The 22,361-nt window shown below is 52.7% G+C and overlaps 1 protein-coding gene across 1 annotated transcript; it reads right to left on the bottom strand.

Moving 5' to 3' along the window:
* Nucleotides 1–292: 292 nt before the first annotated feature.
* On the bottom strand, nt 293–19,968 carry LOC135292523 (hydrocephalus-inducing protein-like). The gene is made up of 12 exons (XM_064406714.1): nt 19,900–19,968; nt 19,288–19,422; nt 17,676–17,875; nt 16,104–16,228; nt 14,601–14,805; nt 10,635–10,818; nt 7,045–7,268; nt 5,050–5,117; nt 2,674–2,906; nt 1,776–1,876; nt 394–529; nt 293–298 (listed from the first exon to the last, which is right to left on the bottom strand). Exons 1-12 carry the CDS (start codon nt 19,966–19,968, stop codon nt 293–295), a joined length of 1,686 nt encoding a protein of 561 aa, XP_064262784.1.
* Between the last annotated feature and the right edge of the window lie 2,393 nt (nt 19,969–22,361).

Below are 22,361 nucleotides of genomic sequence, written 5' to 3'. Positions count from 1 at the left end.
ACACTCCCTAACATCCACCGCAACAGCAACTGACACACGTGTTTAAAAATGCCCAGGACAAAGGTAAAAGGCACAAACAAGATGCAAGAATTGTAGGCTTAGCATTCCCAGGGGATCCTGCCAGGAGACTGCCAGCACAGGCACTGCTGTCTGTGGATGCAGCAGCTTTCACAGCCCTCTAAGATCTCCCACAAGAAAACACCCTGAAGACTAGAACATCAACTGTTCCCTCAGCAGGTTAAACTGCATCCTCAAGTTTACATTCGGGTAGGATCCTGTTCTCAGCAGATCTTTAAGACTGAATAGAAACCAACAAGGTCACGTCCAAACCCTTTTTCCCCCAATAAGCTCCTCAATAATATTTGAGAGGGGGAGGTGGATGGGATGCCAAACCTGTTCAATAAGCCCGTAGCAGCCAGGCAGGTGGCTGGGATTCCTAATCAGGAACTTCTTCTCGTAGGGCACCTTCAGGAGGCACTCATCATACTGCAGCACGTGGGGGGACACTTGCAGCTTAGGAACAAGACATCTGGACAAAGAGATGAGCCCAGGGGAATCAGAGATACTGAGAGAATGGAGAACATTTACCCGCAAAGATTGTAAAACAGAGCATAACACATTGGTCGCTGTCAAATGGGCATTGAACAGCCCTGCAGTGATAAATTGCCTTCTACGTCTTCCCACTCCAACAGGTCTTGTCAAGGAGGGGCAAACCCTGAGAGGCAGCAGCCAGAGGCTGCCAAGTGCCCCAGGCAGAGCACTTTGTCCCACAGCTGCCTCAGCCCCTCCTTTCCCCAGGAAGGCTTGCAAGGACTCCTGTAACACTCCCAGTGACCCATGAGCTCTGGGGGAGCCTTCCCAACAAGGATCAGAGCTCACTAATGCCCAAGGAACACACAACTCCAGTGTCCCAGGAAAAATGACTCCCTTCTCTGCCATGGTGCTGTTGCCCTGCCTGAGAACTCAGCTGCTTGCCCCAGCCTTGGAGGGCACGAGACACCAGCTGCCCTCCAGAGTGGCTGATCAGCCCCTCCCAGGCCCCACAGCTCCCTGGCTCCTTCCCTCCACAACTCCAGGCACTGACTGTCCCCAGCCCACCTGCTTGACAAAATGGCAGCCCAGGCACTGCCTGGATGGCTCTGCCTGGGAGAGGGAACAGCCCCAGGGAACTGCATCCCTCCTGGCATTCCACTGACACCCACAGCAGCACAGCAGGATGGAATTCTGCTGCAGCAACAACCACTTTTGCTCTCAACACTGAGAACATTCAAGCTCAGAGTGGGAAGCAGAGGGAAGGAGAAAATCTAGAGCTGAGCTGCCACACCAAGGGCTGCTTTCCCCTCCTGAGACCTTGCCCTCAGCACTCTTGCTGGCAGCCACTTCCCCCCTGCCACGTGCCCTCATGAACAGAACCAGAGCCTGGCTCTCAGCAGGCTGCTTGCTGTGTCCCAAACCAGTGCACGGTGCTCGCACCCAGCACAACTCCACCTCTTGCAGCAAGAAGGAGAGGAGGCCCTGGGGAAATTTGTTCCACCTCAAGCACCAAAAGCCAGGCCAAGAAATGATCTCATTCCTGGTGCCTTCAGAAAAGGGCCCAGGACCCTGCTGGGCTGGGAGCAGGGCTGCTTTTCACCACAGGCTGCTGTCCAAGCTCTGCTCTTCTCATGCCCAGCTGGCACAACATGAGCTCGTTAACCAGCACTTCTCCTTGGCAGCTGCAGCCAGCAAAGCCTGGGCAAGGCAGGGGCTGGGGGAGGCCAGGCAAGGGCTGGTACCTGGCTGTGATGACCAATGATGCCACTCCCTTGCCAAAACCCTCCAGATCCACCAGCATTTTCCTGTAGAACTCCATCACCGAGTTGGAACACAGGGTCACCTGGTGGAAGAGAAGAACAGGAAATTCTTCCTTACAAAAGCTCATTATCCACGTGTGATATCCTCCAGCCCTTGAGGGAAGATTTTGTCTTAATTCTGCTGCTGCTCCATGTGTAGAGCACAGTCTCAAAGCAACAAAAGCCTTCTGGCAATAGCAGATGTGTTAAACACACCTTGCTATCAGGGCATAGCTCAGCTACATTAAAACATTAGACTAAAGCTCTATGAACCACTGTATTCAAATTAAGGCCCAATTTCTCATCTGACTACAATGACATAAAAGCAGAAGAAATCTGACTTGAACACAATGAGTTCAGCTTTACAGCAGGAAGCTGAGGGCAAAGTGTGGCCCAGCAGGTGCTGGGCAGTTCATGGCTGCAGAGTTTTTTGTCCCCACTGGAGATTCCTGCAGTGAACACAAATCCTTCTGCTCCCCAGGAGAGGGGAAATCAGACCAAGAAGAAAAGCTAACTGCTTTCTACAATGACATCTCTCTAACAGCCACCTTTTGCCCTCATCCTTGCTCTGCCCACTTGCAATCAAATAAATGGCTCTCAAGAACCCAAGAGTGACTTCTGGCCTTGACCATATGGTATGTGACCTCAGCAAATGATTTTGGAAAGAAAACAGTGCTCCTTGAGGAACATCCCGAGTAAGGCAGCTAGCAGAGGCCTCAGAGCAGTGCAGATCTCTCACTCACACCATGCTCAAAGCTGGCAGCAGAGCTAAAGCCCTCCCACGCTCCAGTGCAGCTGCAGCCCTGGTGCTGAAGCGTCTCTGGCTGCACTCTGCCCGTACCTGGATGTCCTGGTGTCCCTGGGGCAGGATGGTCCCTTGGCTGGGAGTGATGGTAAACTCCCGGGGCTCCACATACAAGTGAACGCCCTTCCTCCAGGCTGGGTCACTGTGGCAGCGGATCTGATCCACGCTGTCCACAGCCGGCTGCGTGCCATCGAACGACATGCGGAGCTGGAACGTCACGGGCACCGGGGAGCTGTTAGTGAGCCGGCAGCGCTGGGTGTAGGGAAAGCCTAGGAAAGGACACCAACATCCATTGAGGCTCCCATTGTGGCCTGACTCCTGCTGGGAATGGCCTGGCACAATGAAAGTGGCACTGGAGTTTAGCTCTGGATTATCTGAACTACAGCTCACCCAGAAGCTGCATGAGGAATGAATCGTCACTCAGTTCCCTTTGACACAGATTGCAGACTGCAGCCTTGAAAATGCCCACTCCTGGCCCTGCTGAACACTGCAAGCTTCTCTCTTGGCGATGGGGAGGAGCTGCCTCACCTGCCCCAAACCAGCACCAGTGATCTCCCAGTGATGAGTGTGCACCCAGACCGAGCATTTCCTCTGAGAATTCAAGCTGTCAAATTCCCTGTTCAGCCTGCCAACACTCCCACCCTTTTCAAGATAGATAAACAGTGAGTCAGCATTGAGAAGAAGCTACAGCAAAAGAGATGATGGAATCAGGAACTAGAACGTGAGGCAAAGCACCCCAATGCAGCTTCTCTCTGCAGGATCCTAAAGGCATCTCTTGGTTTGGGCCAAACAGACTGAGCACGAGACAGCTCAGAGCCCACTCAACTGGGGGCACACCCAAGCCTTGCTTGGAGATTGGCAATGAGGAACCAGGTCCCACCTCACCCAACAAACGGGGACATCACACCCATGCTGCTCACTGGGATTGCTGTCTGCAAGGCTTTACCCCACTGGAGCTCTGGGATTTGCTTTCCATGCTGGAAAGCCAGAGATGTAGCTACTCATGGTGGGGATGTCCTGCAGAGCCTGGAGAGCAGCCACAAGCTGCTCTGCAGTGGACATCTGGCTGGGCTGGCCAGCTCTGTGGGGAGGAGACTTCTCCCTGGGCCTGCTCACCAAGAGGCACTGGAACACAGATGGGGAGAAAAAACAACTGCAGCTGCAACCCAGAGTTTCTCTGTGCCCATCCCAGTGAGCACTGCCAGCTCCAGCAGTGACTCCAGCAGGGAGGCAAGAGAGGCACAACAAGGACAAACACAGATGGCAAAACCTCCAATGAGACTGAGCTCACCGCATGCAGACAACAGTCAACAGTTTCAAAGAAGCAAAGATACAACAGCTGCCTTCAGCTGAAGAGACCTTAGGAATGAAAGCAGATCCAGCAGGATCGATCTCCTGGTTCAGAACCATAGTTCCATCTCTTGCCTTACTTGTTTCATTTCTTCAAAAAGGCAACTTGACAAGTGCCTCCGTGGTGATGCAGGGTGGGACAGAAGCAGCTCAGGAAAGGCAAGTAGTTTCCTTAAAAAGTCCATGACCTTCCTTGTTCTGGGTTCAGGCTTGGTAGTGAATGCTCCCCTTGGTCTGGGAAGGGGGTTAGGGGTTTTGGGGGTTTTGGCCCTGGGGGTGGGCTTTTCCCTTGGGGGTTTTTGGCAGCTGTGGCGTGATGCCGTGGGCGCTGTGCAGTGGGAGCTGAGGCTGGGCAGGGAGCGGAGCTTCCCTTCCTCCCGCTCGGGGATGGAGCTCGGCCGCGTGCTGCTGCGGGAGGTTGTGTGCTTGGCCCCGGCACTGCCCTGGCTGCAGCTCAGCCTGGCACCCACCCTGCCTGCCTTCCCCGCTGCTGCCTGCTGCTCTGAGGCACTGCCCACATCCCCCTGCCCTCTGTCCCTTTGCAAAAGGAGCATTTCCCTCCTTCCCTCCTTCCCTGCCGCTGCCGGCTGGCAGGGGATCACTGCCCTGCCAGAGCCCACAGCTCCTCCTGCTGGGATCCTCACTGCACCAAAGGACAAAAACGGGACTTGGCAGCTGGCAAACGTCTGCTCTTGTTCTCTGGGCTCTCCTGATATAGTCTAGGAAAGAACTGTTATTCCTTTTCCCACAGTTTTGCCCGGGAGCCCTGTCATTTCAAAGTATCATCATTTGGAGGGAGGGGCTCATCTTTCCATTCCAGGAAGATTCCCACCTTCCTTGGCAGACATCTGTCTTTTCAAGCAGGACAGAGACACCAGAAAATCCTGACTTTCTATGCCTTGCTTCTGTTTGATCTGACAATGGCCAAATGCTCCCTGCGGCACCAGCAGCCCTGCAGTTCCCAGCCTGAAGAGGCTGCTGGGGCAGAGCAGGAGGGAGGGATGCTTTTCTCTCGGAAGGCACAGATCCCTCCCGCTGTGTCCCAGCCCAGGCAGCACTCACCAAAGGAGATGTCCCCGAAGTCGAGCTCAGGGAGGTCGAAGTGCAAACTCGGTCCAGTGACGCTGCCCCTGCATGGCGAGGACAGAGCAGGAAATGCCTTGGTTCAAGGAATTGCAAAGCTCCGGCTGGCGTGGCTCGGGGGCACCAACCTGGGGTCAGGGCACCGTGCCTTTCAAACCAGCACACACCATGTGCTCAGCACAGTGCCCCTGGGCACAGGAGGCAGCTAAAGCCAAGTGGCCAGCAGCCAACAGCAACTGATGGGCTCTGGGCACAGGGCAGGCAGGAAAAGCCCCCGGGATGCTGCTGGTCCCATGAAGGACCCTGAACACACAGCCAGACATGGCTCCGGGCCTCACTTTCCCCATCTGCAATGGGATGGACATCAAGGTGTCCCCACAAACTTCTGTAACCAGCCCTGCCAGACACAGGTTCCTGCTTTGCTACTTCTTAGCTGGAACTGCTGTTCCCACGGAGGAGCTTTCTCAGCAGAGTTTGACCCACACCATCATTACAGACACAGTTCTGACACATGAACCCAGGGCAGCCCCAAACATCCTCTGAAAAGAGCAGCAACACTTCTACACAGGGCACAGATGAATCCTAGAGGAAAGGACCAGCTTGTCAGCAGTGCACCAGCTGGCACAGCCAAGAGCAACAGCTTCAACAACCAAACAAGGGGGTCCTGAATCTAGCACAGCACCTCACCTGTCCTTGAACTCAGCAGACACACTGCAAAAGTCACCAACACCCACTGAAAGCAGCACTTGAAGCTGCACAACACTCCCCAGTTGATTTCATGGCTGATGCCAATCCATGCCCACTCTGCCTTGTGGTTAAAAATCCAGGCCCAGTGACCTGTGCCTTCTGTTGGATTCACAGCACTGCCCCTGGCTCTGCTCCACACATCTCAACAAGAGACACCTGCCCTCGCTCAAGGAGAAAGCTGCTGATGCACAAACATCCCATCACCAGTTTAGGGGAGGGACAGAGGAGAATCAATTATTGGATGGTGGAAGGTTCCCTCTTGATCTCCAAAATAAAAAAGCAGCACTTTTCCTCCAAGAACAAAGCCAGCATCATTCTTTCTCCACTGGGGGCAGACCTACTCACCACTTTGTTCTTGTGAAGTAATAACTTCCTTGTTCTTTTTCATCCATCTCCCTTATCTTACTGCTATAATCCAGTGCAGATTGCTTTCATTTCTTCACTGCCTTGTCCCAGTGCCTCCCAAGAGCAGCAGCCTAGTTCCAAAGCTGCAGAGCAGCCAGCATCAGCTCTCCTGCTCCCACTGCATTATCCTAGCAGCACAAGGCTCAGGCTGGCAGGGACAAGGCCTCGTGCTACTGTGGTGCTGAGCACTGAGCTCTGCCTCCCCTATCATCACCCCTTGTCCCTTGTGCTGGGCCAGGATGATCTCTTGCCATGGCACCAGCCCAGGGGATGATGCCCAAGTCCTTGGCACAGTTCCTGCTGCACAGTTCCCTGACTCCCACATCAGCCCTTGCCTGGCTGTGCACAGGAGGCACCAGAGCACTCTGGGCACAGCAGCTGGGAGCACGGCTTGTGCCCCACAGCATGGCCATGAGAGGTGAGGTGAGGCTGCTGCTGCCCATCTGGCATGGATTATTGACAGAAGTTTTTAAAAGCACTGCTGCTGCTGCAGAATGCCCCAGGCTGGCCCATCTCCAAAGCCCTGGGGGCCCTGCACCTTGTTCAGCTGGGACATCCCAGAGCAGCTGCTGCCCAAAGCTGATCCATCCCACTGCCTGCCATGGCCCAGGGCAGAGGGAGATCCCTGCAGGGAGGAGTCATTCCAGCTCCAGGTACCACACAGGGCAGGAGGCATCCTCCCACTAAAGCAATGCCAGCATCAGAGCAGAGATGAAGACCTCAGCAAACACCTTTTCTCTCTGCTCCACCCCAACAGGAGGCAGCTGGGGCATGTCCCAGAGACAGCTCCAGATGTGCCCACCAAGCTCCCAGGGTCCTTACTTGATGGTCAGGATGGCAGGCGTAGGAGATCCAGCCACACTGAACCGGAATTCTTCCTCAAACCTCCCCAACACGGTGGCACTGAAGGAGATCTGGAGAGTCTGGCTCCCACCTGCTGCAATGATGCCCTCCTGAGGTGCCAACTTGAAGCCCAAGCCCACCTTTGTTGCTGTAGGGATGCAGCTGAAGGGAGCATCAAGAGCTCCTTGGTTGATCAGGTTCACCTGCAGCAGCAAGAAAGCAAAGTGGAAATCCATGTGGAATCTTCCCTTCTTGGGAGCTATTGTCTAAGGATGCAATGAACAGCCAGGAAAGGCAGAAGATGCTTTGTGCTGCTGAATGGCAGAAGTCAAAAGATACAAGAGGACAAGTTCTGCCTTTGGGTTTTCATGCAAAGCAGTGGCAGCTGCACAGACCTGCAGTCACCCTGGGGTTATCCCATGGACACAGAGCAGTGCACCTCTGGGCAGCATCACCCTGCTCATGGAGACCTGGCCCTGAGAGCAACGTGGGGTGATTGCAGCTGCCTAGTGAATCAGCACTGAGCTGCTGCTGCCCCAGCCAGCACAGCTCCAACAGCACCATCCACTCATTCACCTTTTCCCACACCATGGAAAGAAGACATTGGTAATGAGGCATCAGCATCAAAATGTACAGACAGCACCATCTTTTGGTAGAGAAAACTCAAGGTGTCTTGCTCTTCCCCAGCCAAGCTTTTGAAAGTGTCTGCCCTGATGTAGTGCCTCATTTTCTACCTCTTTTCAGTTGCTCTCTTGTGGTTTTTTTGCAAGCTTAGCATTATTGTGGGGAAAGCAAAGAGGAAGAAAAATCCTTTTCTTTATTCCCAGGACCACTTTTCTCTTTCCAGAGCCAGAGATGCACCAAGGCTGAAGTGAGTGACTGCCAGCAAGGGACAGAACTCCCAAGGCTTTCCTGGGACTTCCAGGAATGAGCAGGAGACCCTTGACTGGAAGCTGTTGGCAGTGGACTGAAGCTCAAAGGCAGCCAGTTGGTTCCAGCTGCTTCTGCAGAGCCCAGTCCAAAGGTGCCTTGTGTCTGGCACTGCCACAAAAGCCTCTGGACATGCAGCTTTTGCACCCAGTGCTGGTTTCACCTGCCAAGGGCTTGTTTTGCAGGAAGCCTCCCAGCTGATCCCTAAGGAAGGCTGCCCAAAAGCAGGGGCTGGGCCTTCATGAACAACAGACACACCTTTCTGACCCCCCAGACTGGACCAGCACATCAAATATTCCCTGCTCACAACTGCCCAGCTTGGCAGGAATTCCACAGCTCCACCAGGCTTGCTGCTGCCTCAGGAGCCATCAGCATCCATCCCCAGCCCTGCTGCTCACCTCACAGACATGGGGGGTGTTGACAAAAATGTCCCCAAGCTCCAGAGTGTCACAGCTGAGTTCAACCAAGGGTCCTTGGCCTTCCCCTCTGAGCTGCAGGGGCAGCCTGCTCTCACGGCCTGGGGAGAGATGTCCATTTCAGTACAAGCATTCCCTCTGTCACACTGTCTTTTCCAGGCTGCCTCAGCGCTAGTCCCTGACTCTGAGCTGGATGCTACCAGCTCCTGATGCTGCAGGAGAAGATATGGACCCTTCTCTTCCCTCAGCAGATATCCCTTGGGGCTGACTTTTAATTCCTAACCCATTCCTCAGGCTGGTTTCCAATGGGAGCCACCAGTTTGCTGAGTTTCAAACATCTCTGGGGTCCTGGAGTGGCAGGCCAAGGAGTCATGGGTAGAAATTGAAAGAAAGGAAATTTAGGTTAGATATTAGGGATGACATTTTTTCCTGTGAGGGTCGTGAGACACTGGAGCTGTTTCCACAGACTGAGAGCTGCAAGGTGACAGCTCCCACACAGGGAGAGAAGCAGCTGCTGGCCAAGGCTGCTCCTTCTACCAACAGCCTGGGCTCAGTGGGGCTCAGCCCCCTCTGCTCTGGTGCTGTCTGGCCAGTGGAGCTGATCCAGGCTCAGGGAGCACATTTCTAACCCAGCTCCTGCCACCTGATGATGGATCCATGTCCAATGGAGCCATCCTGGAGGCCAGGGGCCTGCAGGGGCTTAGTGCTTGTTCACTAAAGCTGCTCTGCTCTGCAGCTCTCTGGCCTTTGAGGAAATGCTGGCAAAGGCATGGCATCAAAACCTCTCCCTGCACTGCCTGGGCTGTGCTGGGATCAGTAACCCAGACACAGCACTCTGAGCCCTGGCCTTGCACGGGACATTCCCTGGGAGCTGCAGGGCCACTGGGGATGTGCCAGCACTGCCCTGCTGGCCAGGGACTCTTCCCAGCACTGCCAGGGCAGCCCAGTGGGCTCAGGCTTGCACCATGGCTGCACTGAGGGGGAGAGAAGCAGGGCAAAGGAGCTGCACCTGAGATGCTGCAGTAAGCCACACTTCCATACTCCAGAGCTGCCAGGGGTTTGAAGGTCACCTGGATTTCGGCCGAACAATTCGGCCCGATTTCTCCCTCCTGCAACACAAAGAGACAGCAAAACATTTCTCTTTAACTTCACATTTCCTGTTTTCAACCACAGTCCTGTCAGCCTTTGTTTAGAGCATCAAATAGTGAACAACACAAGGAGCCCAAGGAAACCCTCCAAAGGCAGCTCAACACAGCGCTGGAAGCTCTCAATGCTCAGCTGATCAGCTCCCACTCTCCACAAGATTCCTACTGCTCTGACACAAGCTCTTGCTCACATCATGCTGCTGTCAGCTGCACTGGGATGCAACTGCCCCTGTGCACTGCTGCCTCTTGGCCTTAGATGGGCCATAGCAGTAACCAAGAAGAGAACATGAGCCCCTTCCTTGAAATACAAACATTAGTCAAGCTGTTTTGAAAGAAAGCAGAGGTTGGGATTATTCTGGGCTTTACTCCAAGGGGAGAAGGGATTTTGCATTGTGCAGACACCAGGCGTTCATCATCTCTCACAATGCCAGTGCTCAGAATCAGGGCTCTGGCTGATGGCAACACGTGGCAGTTTGCTTGCAGAAACAGAAAAGGAAAAGGTTTTCTGTCCCTGTGTGCAGGAGAACTCAGGGCCAGTGAAACCTTCCAGCCTTGTGTCCAGGCTCACAGATGACACTGGAAGGCAGACTCAGAAATAGTGCAAGGCGTGGTTACAGGAGGCCATTGGCATTTCTGGGATTAACCTTGGGCTGAGTTTGGCCTCCTTTTCCCAGCCAACCATTGCCAGCTTCAGGTCAGTGTGTGAGCTGGCAGTGCTGCAACAGCCTCTGCTGAGCCCCACGTGTGGGGGCAGCCCCTCCCTACAAGAACTGCTCCCTGTGACACTGCAAGGACACGCACGGAGTGCCCTGAGCTCCAGCCCTGGCAGCAGAGCTGGGCTTTGTCAGGCTCCCAGCCCTGCCTTGACCCTCCAGGGCAGAAATGCTTTTAGCACTTCAGCGTTTTTAGGTGAGCTCTGCAGCTGCACCACAAACTCCATGTCCTCCCTCCCAGCATGTGGGGCCAGCTGAGGATCTGCCAAGTGACCACAGCCAGGGTTGGAGTGGGTGGGAGGAGAAAGAGGGAGAGGAGGAGGAGGAGGAAGAGGAGGAAAATGAGGTTCTCAGCTATCACTTACCATTGGCTCAATGAAAAAAAAGTCATCAGAGAACATGGGGTCTGGGTGCACCTTTGCCATCTCCCCTGGGGCTCTCAGGAGGGCAGCACGATCCTCACAAGAGCCCTTCTCCTTCCCTGTTTCTTTCTCCTCCATTAATTTTTCCAGGCACAGCTCTCTCTGTGACTGCCCAAAAAGACTCTGCCTGCAGCCAGAGGAGAGACAAAGCCAGCAGCTCGTTTAATGAGCCACAGATTTGCAGAGAGAAGTGGGAGTGCAGGAGAGCAAAGCACCTGGGGAGGAGCAGCAGTGTGACAGATGAGCAATGCCACGACTGACTCTCACCATTAACAGACCAATACCATGTTTATAGGTTAAGAAAAGGTTTTTTACCCCCTGAGTTGTTATCAAGGGACAGCCGGGGTTGGGGTATTTGGGAGGGTCGGCTTGTCACCATGGTGGCATCTGACCTCCAATCAAGATTGGAGGAAGTAAACTCCACCACAGGACAGCGAAGAAGGGGTCGATGGTCAGAATTTTGGGAGAGGCTAAAGGGTTAAAAGGCAAAACCTCCATTGTGTGGGCGAGCACAGGGTGGGGCAAATCCTTTGCTCCCAGAGCTGTAACATCTTCTCTATCCAGTCTCCGGTTGTATTTTTGATAAGGTTTAATCAACCTTTCTAAACTTAGGAAAAGTGAGTGGCTGTTTCTCACAAGCAGCCGCTCCCCAGCAAGGGCTGACCCCAAGCCCTGGGGGTCCCAGAGGGATCACAGGATAACTTGCTGCTCACTGGCGCAGCAGGTAGTTTTACTCCACACCTGCAGGCTCAGGAGGGCTTTCCAAAGCCAGAATCCCTCAAGGGAACCTCCTGGCTCAAAGCCTCTGCCAAAACTGAGGGACAATCCACCAGCCACTTCAAGTGGCTTTTCCTCCCACTGAGCTGCTGGGGGAGGCAGATAAAGATTATGGAGCAGGACTTCCCTGGGGAGGGGAGACAGAGCTGGGTTGCAGCTCCATGTTACCAGCACTGTGAAAAATGCCTATTATATTATTGGCTTTTTGCAAATATTAAACTGATTACTATATGTGTGATGTTGGAAAGTGATGTTGTATGAATCCTTTTTTACAGTGCTGTACTAATCGTTTTAAGTAGTGTGGTGCATATAGTTTTAGGCTACAGAAACTATGTGGTGTAAGATCCTTTTTCTAACTAGTTCAAGGAGAGATAAGAGCAACAAGACACCCAAAATCCCAAGAGAAGAATTATTGCCTCCTCACTGGGGAGAACCAGACATCAAGGGACCAAGATGACTGATGTACAAGATGAGGGAAGAAGTTGACAATAAACAGAAAACACCCTTTGTTTGAAAAGAATGTTTGCATCATGTATGAGATAGATGAATATGCAACAAGCTATTGCTTTTAAGGGTTAATCCTTTGTTAGCAAAACTTGTTCTGCGGCAGAGCAGAGCACCCAGATGTCTGTAATTCTTTGCTTTTTTATTGTCCCTTTATTGTCCTAACTCTGACTGTCCAAATTGTTACTACTCTAATTTTTATTACTATCTTTATAACTATTTCATTACTATTAAACATTTAAAAAAATTAAGACAAGTGATTGCTGTTTTTCACAAACATCACTTTGTTTCGTTCGTTTTGGACCTGCCCTGTTCCCTACTCTGTCTTTCACAAGAGCATCCCAGAGCACTTCCAAAGGAAATTGATGAATTCAGGCACCAAATCCCTTCAGTGGCATTCAAGGTTCTATATGCATGAAAACAGAGGCTCTGAGAGGGGAAGGGACTTTGTTGTGGAGGAGGGAGACAGCAAACTCTTGGAGAGACCTTTTCATCATCCAGAGCTTTTTGGCTCCCATCCCAGTGCATGGTTCTAGAATGTCCTGAGAGGGAAAGGATCCTGCACGATCTCCTCTCCTCAAAAAGTCCTCTCTGCTCTGAGACCTCAAAAGCTGCTCTGACAGCAGGACAGTGGCCTTGGAGCTACAACCATGCCTAAGACTGGAAGGAAGGAAGAGCAAAATGTCCTGGTGGCAGTCTAGGACACAAACTGGCACAAAACCAGATGCAATTACAAAAGAAACCCCCCCAAAACCAAAACCAGGTTGAAGTTTATTTTGGGGAAACCTAGCTGCTTCTCAGGGGAAAGTGGATCCCCTGGGGTCCAGGCTGAGGCAGGAAAGTGGGAAAAAATGGAAATAAACAGCCCAGGGAAGTAGCCAGAGAAGGTCCTGGGATTTCTTTTGAACACCCAGAGCTTGTATGGAAGTCAGACACTGAGCAAGGAGATCGAGAACAGTGCAAAACCAAGAAGACCAGGACACTAAAGGACCCTCTCACCAGCCATTCAGGTGGGCAAGGGTTGATCTCCTGGGCCTTTGCAGGCAATTTAAAATGGCTCTGGGGAGTGTAAGTGATCTGGCCCACAGCAAACAGAGGCTTGCCATGGCACTTTTGGCCCAGCACTTTTGGCACAGCATTTTTCAGTTTTTGCGAGGCACTTGGCACAAACAGGCTGAGCAGAAAGGGTGCAGCCACCCATCCTCCTTGTGTAGTGGGTTGGGTCTTTTTGCTGGTTGTGAGGTGCTTGCCTTTTTTTTTTCTTCTTTCTTTCTTCCTTCTGCTTTCCCCCCACCTCCCCAGCTATGGTTTACAAATGATGAAAAGCCATTGCTGCTGCTGCTGCTGCCAGCAGGAGTGTAGGAACTCAAAGAGAACCCCCCAGGAAGGACGCAGCTGTCCAGGCCTCTGGCTGCAGGGAGGGTCTGAGCCTGGTGTTAATATCAGAGGACAGGGCAAAAGGAAGAAGTGGAAAGGCTGAGGAGCCTTAGGGAGAGTGAAACAGAAAGAAACTGTTGTGGAGTTACACCTGTCCAACCCTGAGAGAAGCTCAGCAGGAGTCACAGGAGCCCTGCCCTTCTTGGGATCAGGCAGAAGGAGGAGACCTAGGAGACACTGGGGAATGGAAGTGGGCCTCTACTGGGCAGGTAATAAATCCCATCCTGACCCCCATCACCTACCCAGGTGCCCTGACAGGACAGGTATGAGGCCCGGGCTCCAGAGGCTCAGGCAGATGACACTAAAGAAAAAAATTCAGTCTGGAGAGTCTCCCAGTTGCACTTGGTCTGTCAGACAGAGCACAGCCTCGAGTACTGAGAAGAAAAGAAGGGTAGTGGCAGTAGGTGACTCCCTTCTAAGGGGAGCTGAGGGCCCTGTCTATTGACTGGATCCATTCCACAGGGCAGTCTGCTGCCTCCCTGCCTCCAGGTACTGGATATCACCAGGAAATTCCCTAATGGCTAAATGAACTTCATCTGTTCACCTTCATCTCTCTGGGCTACAGTCACGGGGAAATAATAGAGGTCTCAATATTTGGTGAAACGAGGAGGGGCATCAACAAAACTTCCACTCTGGCCTTCTGGAGGGCAGATTCGGCCTGTTGAAGAGGCTGATTTGGAGAGTACCCTGGGAAACAGCCCTTAAAAACAAAGGGCTCCACGAAGGATGGACATGCTTCAAGAAAGAAGTCTGGAAGGCACAGGAACAGACTGCCCCTGTGTGCTGAAAGACAAGCTGACAGGGAAGACAACCAGCCTGGATGGGCAAGGAGCCTTTGAAGGAACTAAGGGAAAAAAAGAGGGTGTATCACCTTTGGAAAGAGGGTGAACTGTTTAAGGATGTGGCCAGGTCATGTAGGAAGAAGATGAGAGAGGCAAAAGGCCAATCAGAACCTGAGGAAATCCAGTCATCACAATCAACCTTTCCTTCCCAAAATGCCATCCATGCTTGGAGTATAAATGGAACTGGAATGCTGAGTCCTGAGCTCCCGAAGCCCAGGGACACACACCCTGGTGCCAGGGATGGTTTACTTGGCCTAAACCATTCAAAAGCACCAACACCCCCCTGAGGCCACACGTTCCTTTCAGTCTTGGGCCATGTATCTCACTGAAATGCATCTTTCAAACCAACCTCCTCTTCTCTTCATCCTCTTCTTCCTCACTAGGAAAAGCCTTCCACTGGAAGTGGGCTGTGATGTTACTCCTGTTTTCAATGAACACAGTTCTGTGGCTTGACTTGGTGATCATAGTCTTGTCCATCTCCACAGAACTTGTGCTCAACCCAATGTTGACATCCACAGCTTCTCCTTTGAGGTGTGTGTGGATTCTTTCTTCACCTGGAACAAAGCAAAGGGGAGTCTTTGCTCAGCTCACTGGCTGATGGAAGCACAAGGAACGCAGCAAACCACAGGTCACAGAGGAAAGTGTCCCAGTTTTTAGCTGAATGAGCAGTTCTGTGGATCAATCCATGGATCACATCCTGACAGCTCTGGGTGTAGAGCGTGGGGATGTCCTGGGCAGCTCCTTCAACACCTTATTTCTGAGTGTGTTTGTAGAGCTGTGGCCCCAGGGTGACAGTGTGTACAGTGGGGTTGGTCCATGTGGTCTGGTGACCCACTCAGATCACTGGGATTTCTGCACCAAAGTCCTTCAGGTGACGCTGAGGAGCCCTGCTCAGTCCTGCCTTGCCCAGGGCCTCCCCGGGCATCCCACCAGACTTCTGTCTCTCCTGATCCCTTGCATCCCTTGCTGCTGACCAGCAAATATGCCTGGCGGCAGGTGGGCAGCAAAAGGAGGCCCAGAGGAACAAGTGAAGTGACAGCTCACAGCAGGAGGGGACCCAGGTGAGGAAACACAACCTGCCTGGCTCTGCAATAGGACAAACCACTACAAAATGAACACCAGGAAAATCATCATCATCATCATCTCCCTGTCCAAACCCACAGCCACACCAGCCTTGCAATATTTTATATTGTTCTGATGTCAAAAACCAAGAGCAGCATTTCCAATTTAATAAAAAGGGAACAAAGGAAAGATTACTAAGTACAGAGCAGTTTCTGCAGGAAGACTCAATGGGGTTCCTCAGCCTAGAAATCAAATGGGAGATAGATGTGAGAGCTTTGCAACAGCATGAACAGCCTGGGAAATGGGGACAGGAAAAATTTGTTTTGATTTGTCACAAAAAAGGAACTTGAGGCCTTGAAAATGTTGTTAAACAGAAACTACATATATGTGTAAGGGCCACATAGAAAAGGGTCTGTGACAAGCCAGTGCAGAAGCAGCATATGGGACAGAGGTGTGCTAGAAATCCATTGCATTGCAGAGAATCTGATGGAGAGCTCACCTACAGCATTGCCCAGGAATAAAAGAAACCTTCACCCAGGCACAGCCACATGGCAGTGGAGAATCAGGGATCCTCCTTCCTCCACTCAGCAACTCCCAGCAAAACAGGAGTCCAAAATCTTAGCCTGTTAGAGGGGATGCACTTTCTCAAGCCCCCAAACAGCAAGGAGTTCTCCGTTTGCTTTGGGGTGAAGCTGAGCAGGGGAGGCACCTCTGGAGGGAATGGAGGGGATGGGACAGCAGGGAGCCGTGGTGCAGAGCTGTCCTGTGGCCGGGCAGGCCCAGCACTCACCTGTGCTGCAGCACACTGCCAGGCACCCGCAATGGTCACCGGCCGTCAGCGCGTGGAATCCCACTGTCACCTGCACGGTGTCACCAGCGCCCAGAGCTCCTGCGGCCGGAGCCACGGAGAAAGGACTGCAACACAAAGAGAGCCATCAGGGCTGGCCACAGCTGGCCAGCAGATTCCTTCTGCACTGCAGCTCACTGCAGCTCCCTTGGGCAAGCAGGGAGCAAACCAAGCACAGCCAGCAGAAGACAGCCAGGACAGACAGCATCAGAAACAGCCACGGAGCCACTGCTGAGCAGATCCAGCCCTCACAACATCCTGTGGGCAAAATGGCCTCAGCTCCCCACACTCTGCATCCAGCTCTCTGCAGTGACACTCAAGGCTCCCACTGCCAGCAATCCCATCAGAGAATGCTTTCTGAAGAGCACAGAGAGGCTTCAGAGCTATCTGCAGGCACAACTGGACACTGACTGCCTCAGGAATTTCTCTTTTCCTGCTGCCTATAAACCTCATCTCAGGAGATGCAAATGTTAGGGCACTCCCTGTCCTGGGAGATTACAGCCTAGGAATCACACAGGGAGAAGGAACTTTCCCCTGAAGACCAAGGAATAGTTGAATTTGCAGTGTGGTTCTTTGGCTTACTTTACCTTGAAAACATCCTGATTTAGCCTAGAAAGGGCACATTTGATCAGCATTTCAATGAAAGCTGCTCTAAGATAGAAGAGCTGTGAAGGAGACATCCCTGACACTCTAATAACCAAGTGAAAACCACTGCCAAGAGATGGGGCTGGCAGGCTACATTTTGGCCTTTTCTCTGTGAATTGTGAGCTGTTCCTTAAAACACTTCTCATCCTCTCAGATCTGTGCTTTCCATTAATCACTACTGCACCCAACAAGCAGAAAAGTTAAAGTATGGAGAGGGTTTGAATAGGTTGTTTCCTTCTGCTTTTTAACTAGGTCCATTTGTATGATCTTTTGGCAAACATTTAACGCAAACCAAGACAAAAAACCAGCAGAAACACAGGAACTTCAGAGTATTCAAAAAGAAATCTCACTGAAAGGGGGCACAACCTTACTCAAGAGATTTAAATCATCTGGTATGAAATTTTAAACTGGCTTTCAAAGGTTCATCATGGAACACAAGAGGTGACTGATGCCCTCAGCTGACAAGGGAAATCAGATCAGCTTCAGGAACAGGAACTGCACTGGCTGCCTGCAGCACAGCTCATGTTGGGCATCTGATGCAGGGACCCCTGCAAAGCCACGTGCCTGTGGCCTCCCAGAGAATGGCTCTGTTTGGCTGACAGTGCTGAGAAAGCATTTCAGGAGCTGCTTGTGCAAGCCAGCTGCCAAAATGTTCCAGCAGCCTCCAGGAAAGCTGGGACAGAGAAAGCTCAAAGGCTGCATCCTGCTAAGAACACTGAAGGCAAGAGCAGCTGCCATCCATCCTGCTCCCTTCCAGCCAGGGCTGCAGGGCAGCAGCTCTGATGCTCTGCTTCCTTTTGCTGCCATTTCCCAACTCTGCTATCACCCAGAGGTGATAGCCTTTGCACAAGAACAGATGGGCTGCCTCACCTCTGGGTGCTCAGCTGGAAACGAGCTTCCAGGTTCCCAGTGTTGCGGAGCAGCAGAGTCTTCTGGGTGCTGCTCTTGACTGGACACCTGGAGAAGTCCAGCTGCTCAGGGAAATCCAGGACAGCTCGGGCAGCAATGGCCCGAATTGGCACCACGATCCTTTCACTGGTAGTCATGCAGATGAGCTGGTGGGAATAATCCTGCAGGAAAAGAAACTGCCTCAGCACAGGGCATTTAGTGCCATCCCCACGGCAGGATGAAAAAAAATGGACTCCCTTCAAGGGCATCAATTTAGCTATTCCACCCCAAAATAAACACTAAGCTCTACTAATATGCCACATTTTAAAGTCACCGGGGCACTTTGCAAAACCTATCTCTGTGGCATTAAGATCTTGTGTCACTTGGGTCATACAAAGAACTGCCCTAGGCCACCATATGTTTTACTCTACATTTTAATGATGTTAAAGAATTCCTACGTTCCTTCTAAGGAACATGGAGCTAGCGAACACAGGACATTCCTCTTTAGGTTTCTATATTCCCACTGTCTGAGAATAGGACAAAGTGTTCAACTGACTCGAAGCAGCAAAAGGAAGATGAGAAAACAGCTGGACCCAAAGAGCTCCTGCACCTCTGGCCTGGTGCAGAAACATCAGGTGCCTCAGAACTCCCCTCCAACTTTGCCTCTCCAAGCAAGTCAGCAGAAGAACAGTGCTAAGAGGCAGCAGGATGCTGTTGGAAAGAGCCTCTCTTGGCTTCCCTGCAAGGCTTCCTCCCTTCCATGCCACGGCCTAAACCCTTCTGGATGAACAAGCCTGCAGATCCCAGCACTGAGATCAGACTTGCCAGGGCCTCAGCACTGCTGTTCAAACCTGCACACAAAAGCACCTTTGGCATGCAATGGGTGCCAGCTGACAGAGCAAGCACAGGCACAGGCATGAAGACAGAGGCACAGCAGTGTCACTGCCACGGGCTCTGGGCTCACAGCTCTGCCTGCAGCTTGCACCTGCCCTACACCAGCTCCTGCAGGCAGCTGTCCAAGTCCCTGCAGCTCAGCAACCTCCTGCTGGCCAAGGGCACCCAGAGCCCAGGGTGCCTGTGCCAGGCCGGGCTCACGGGCACAGCAGATCCTCTGCCCTGGCCCTGCAGCTGCACCATGCTCACTTGTGCTCTGGCACAGCACAGCTGCAAGGCTGCAGAACAGAGGCTGGGAAAAAGCACCCTCCTTGCTCCAGCCCAGGGGGAGGCAGGGAAGCTCTTGCCAGGCAGGAAGGAGGAAGCTCTCAGACCTCTTTGTTCCTCCAGTGTTTGCCATCATCATGAAACCTTCCACTGTACCTAGAGATGGCCCAACATCTATCAACAGCCCTCTGTCATTTTCATCCTGTTCCCTGGGCATCTTCCCTTGGCAATGCTCAGGGATGTGCAGGGAGGGGAAGCAGAGCCTGTCAGGCCTGGCTGCAGTGCCTGGCAGCCCGTGCCAAGCTGGGACTGGCTGCAGGCTGCCTGCCCACGGCCTGGAGCCAAGCTCCCAGCATGGAATGGGCTGCACCCAGAGTGCAGGGAAAACAATGGCTTTGCAGAGAATTCTGTGCTTGGGCTCCTCCAGGCTCACCTTGTTCTCCTCGGGGCTGAAGCGGATGCGCACAGTGGCAGAGGCGCCTGCTGGCACCATGTGGTACACACCCCTGGGGCTTGCCAGCTGGAAATAAGGGCAGCTCTCCATGCACACCTTCAGCAGCCGAGGAATCTGCAGCAAAGACATCAAATGATGATTTCGCCCCTTGTGCACACAGGACGACAGGAGACCTGTCCCTGCCCTGCTGACATCCCTCCTTGACCCCTTTTCCAAAGCATTTGCAGCTCTGCAGGTACAGGCACATCATTCACAAGGGTCAACTTGAATCCCTTCTCTCTGGCTCCAGCATTTTGGTCAGGGCCAGTGGGGCAGGGCCTGGTGGCAAGGAAGGGCCAAGCAGGTCAGCACCAGCAGGATGGAGACAGAGCACCTGACCGACCACATCAAGTCATCTGCACCATCAGTGCGTGTCCAAAATCAGGGCACAATTCCCAGCACAGGAAGATTTCCACCATCTTGCAGAGCAAGGTGCTGAGACATTTTCTTCTGCATGTGTTGCAGCAGATAACTTGCTTTGCTGGACACTCGGGCAATGACAGCACTCTCCTCTTCCAGCACAGGGTTAAAGCTCCAGGTGCCAGCACTCACCTTGTCCTTATTCGTCACAGACAGCACCATTTCAGAGACCTCCCGAGCCACGAAGTTCTCAAACACCATCTCTGGTGGGGAAACCTGAAACAAGCTCTGTTTCGGGGCAGCTGACGGCAGCTGGAGAGGCGAGAGAGAGCAGGGACAGCTTCAGCTGCTGGGAGGAAGGCTCATGAAGGACAATCTTACACTGATCCCCACTGAAGTGCAGACTCTGGGGGAGCACATCTGCCCAGGACACACTGGGCAAACAGTGGCTCACCCACCTCTGCTCGGAGCTGATCAAGAACTGCTTGATCAGCTTCCAGCAGACTCAAGCCAAGCTGCTCTTTTGATTTCTCCACCTTTCTTTCTCCACAAGGCCCCTCTCCAGGGCAATCCTGAACCACTTTGTTCCATGTCTCTTGCGGCCAATTTCCTGCTCAACAGCCCACCTGGCTCACCTGCCCCTTTGGACTGTGCTTTCTACTGAGCCAGTCCTGTCACAAAAGCAACTTGAAACACACCTCTAAGCAGGCACTGATCCACAGAAAGCACATCCATTCCCCTCTGCCCAGGGCCAGTCCCCTGCACATCTGGCAGCCTGCAAAATCTAACACCCCGTCAGGGTCCAACATATTGTTCCAACCCAAAGCAGGAATGCAATTGGTTTTGTTAAATCTGTAGGAATTCCTGCAGGTCCTCAGCCTTCCAAGGCCAACGCTGCCACTGTGGAGGGAATCCTGTGACCCCGAGCATTTGATGGTGACCACACCAAAGCAAGAGGTGGCTCCTTCAGCAGGGGAATGGCACATGGCAATGCTGTGCCTTTGTGTCCCCAGCCTTCCCCCATTGTTTTAGCAATGGCAGCCACACTCCAGCACAGCCCAGCAGCTGCAGCAGAGGTTGTTTGTGTTGCCTCAGTGCACATCAGGACTCCCAGTCCACCACTGCCAGCAGCTTGCAATGACAACAGCACCTGGACACTGAGGTGTTTTGCTGGAGGCAAGTCTGTCACAAGCACACACCCTCTTCAAACTTGCCATCAAACAGAAAGGAAAAGAGCAGGAAAAGGCTACCTTTGGACTAGTCTTGCCCAGGTCTATCCATGGGCCAATTCTGGGCAGAATACTCCCCCCAGTGCTGGCCTCCTTCTGCGTGCTGACAAACTTCTCCTGCTGGAACTTAGAGGGAAGCAGCTGGAAGGCAAAACAAATCCAAAAAAAAAACCAAAAAAAACATATCAGCAAGAAGCTCAGAGATGTGCTTGTTCAGAAAGGCATTTCTTGAGCAAGTGGCACTGGCAAATAATTTGTGATCACAGCCACTAGGATAGTTCTGGAAGCCCTGGAAGTTACTTGCTGAAATGCATAGCAAGAATAAATTAATAATACAGGGTGCAATACACATACTCCAACCACATGGCTGTGGCCCATTAGTCTCTCTGTGATCTGATGTGACATGTTTGGGGATTTCTGCTCTTTGGCCATTTGTTTCCTCTTATGTTTCATAGGATTGAGGCAGTGACCTTTACAGAGAGTGGGAAGGAGCTCTCAGAACTGCCCCAACTCCATCCCTGCACAACACTCACAACTCACAGCAGGAGACAGCACTGCTGGCTGAGTCCAAGAGAAGCAAGAAAGAAAAGCTGTACCAAGAGGGAGGTGCACAGGAATGTGTCCAAGTTTTAGCTCTCTCTGTTAATGAGCATTTGTTTTCTCTGTCTGGGCTGACAGAGCCCTCCAGAGAAGAAAACACAGGGATCTCCTTGGCAGAGCCTCAGCACTGGGGCATCTTCAGCCAAGTGAGCTCCAGACAGCAAGGCACCTTGGTGGCCCTGACTGCAGTGCTGCCTGCAGGGCTGGAGCTGTGCCCACCCAGGAGCTGAGAGAGAGCAGCTGCTTTGGGAGCTCTTCTGGCTGGGACCAGCCGTGGCTCTCAAGGCTTTGGGCACAGTTTGAGCTCTCCCCCCCACATGCCCAGGTGCCCAAGGGCAGGTTGGTCACAGCAGCACAGGGCAGTGCCCAGCCTGACAGAAGGAATTCCTGTGGCAAAGGGCAGGCACAGAAGCACATGCTGAGGGCTTCAGCTGCACATTGCTTTCACTTGGCTCCCGTGGCACAGCCAGGCAAGGCGCTGGGCTGTCCCTGAAACATCACACAGTGTTCCCTACTGCACCAGGACAGCCCCCACCAACAGCAGCACAGCACAAAGAGCTGGGCAGGGGCTCTGCAGCTTCCCAGCGCTGCTGGACAACAGGGGCAGGGACACCAGGGACACCAGGGCACTTGCCAGCCTGAGCACAGCCCCAGTGGCTACTCACAGTGTTAGGCTGCAGTCTTTCCCTCTGCAAAAGACGAGGTGTTGGTGTCTTTTTTGGGAATCCAGAAGCCATTCTGAAGAGAGGATGTCACAGAGGAACGACAAGGCCTCAGCAAAACTGGAAGGAGCAACAATGGAACTCTGAAAACCCAGAACCCAAT

Source organism: Passer domesticus, unplaced genomic scaffold (assembly GCF_036417665.1).
Source record: "Passer domesticus isolate bPasDom1 unplaced genomic scaffold, bPasDom1.hap1 HAP1_SCAFFOLD_37, whole genome shotgun sequence".
Classification (NCBI taxonomy): Eukaryota; Metazoa; Chordata; class Aves; order Passeriformes; family Passeridae; genus Passer; species Passer domesticus.
Note: the sequence above shows the minus strand (reverse complement) of the source record. Positions and strands in the feature narration are given on the sequence as shown.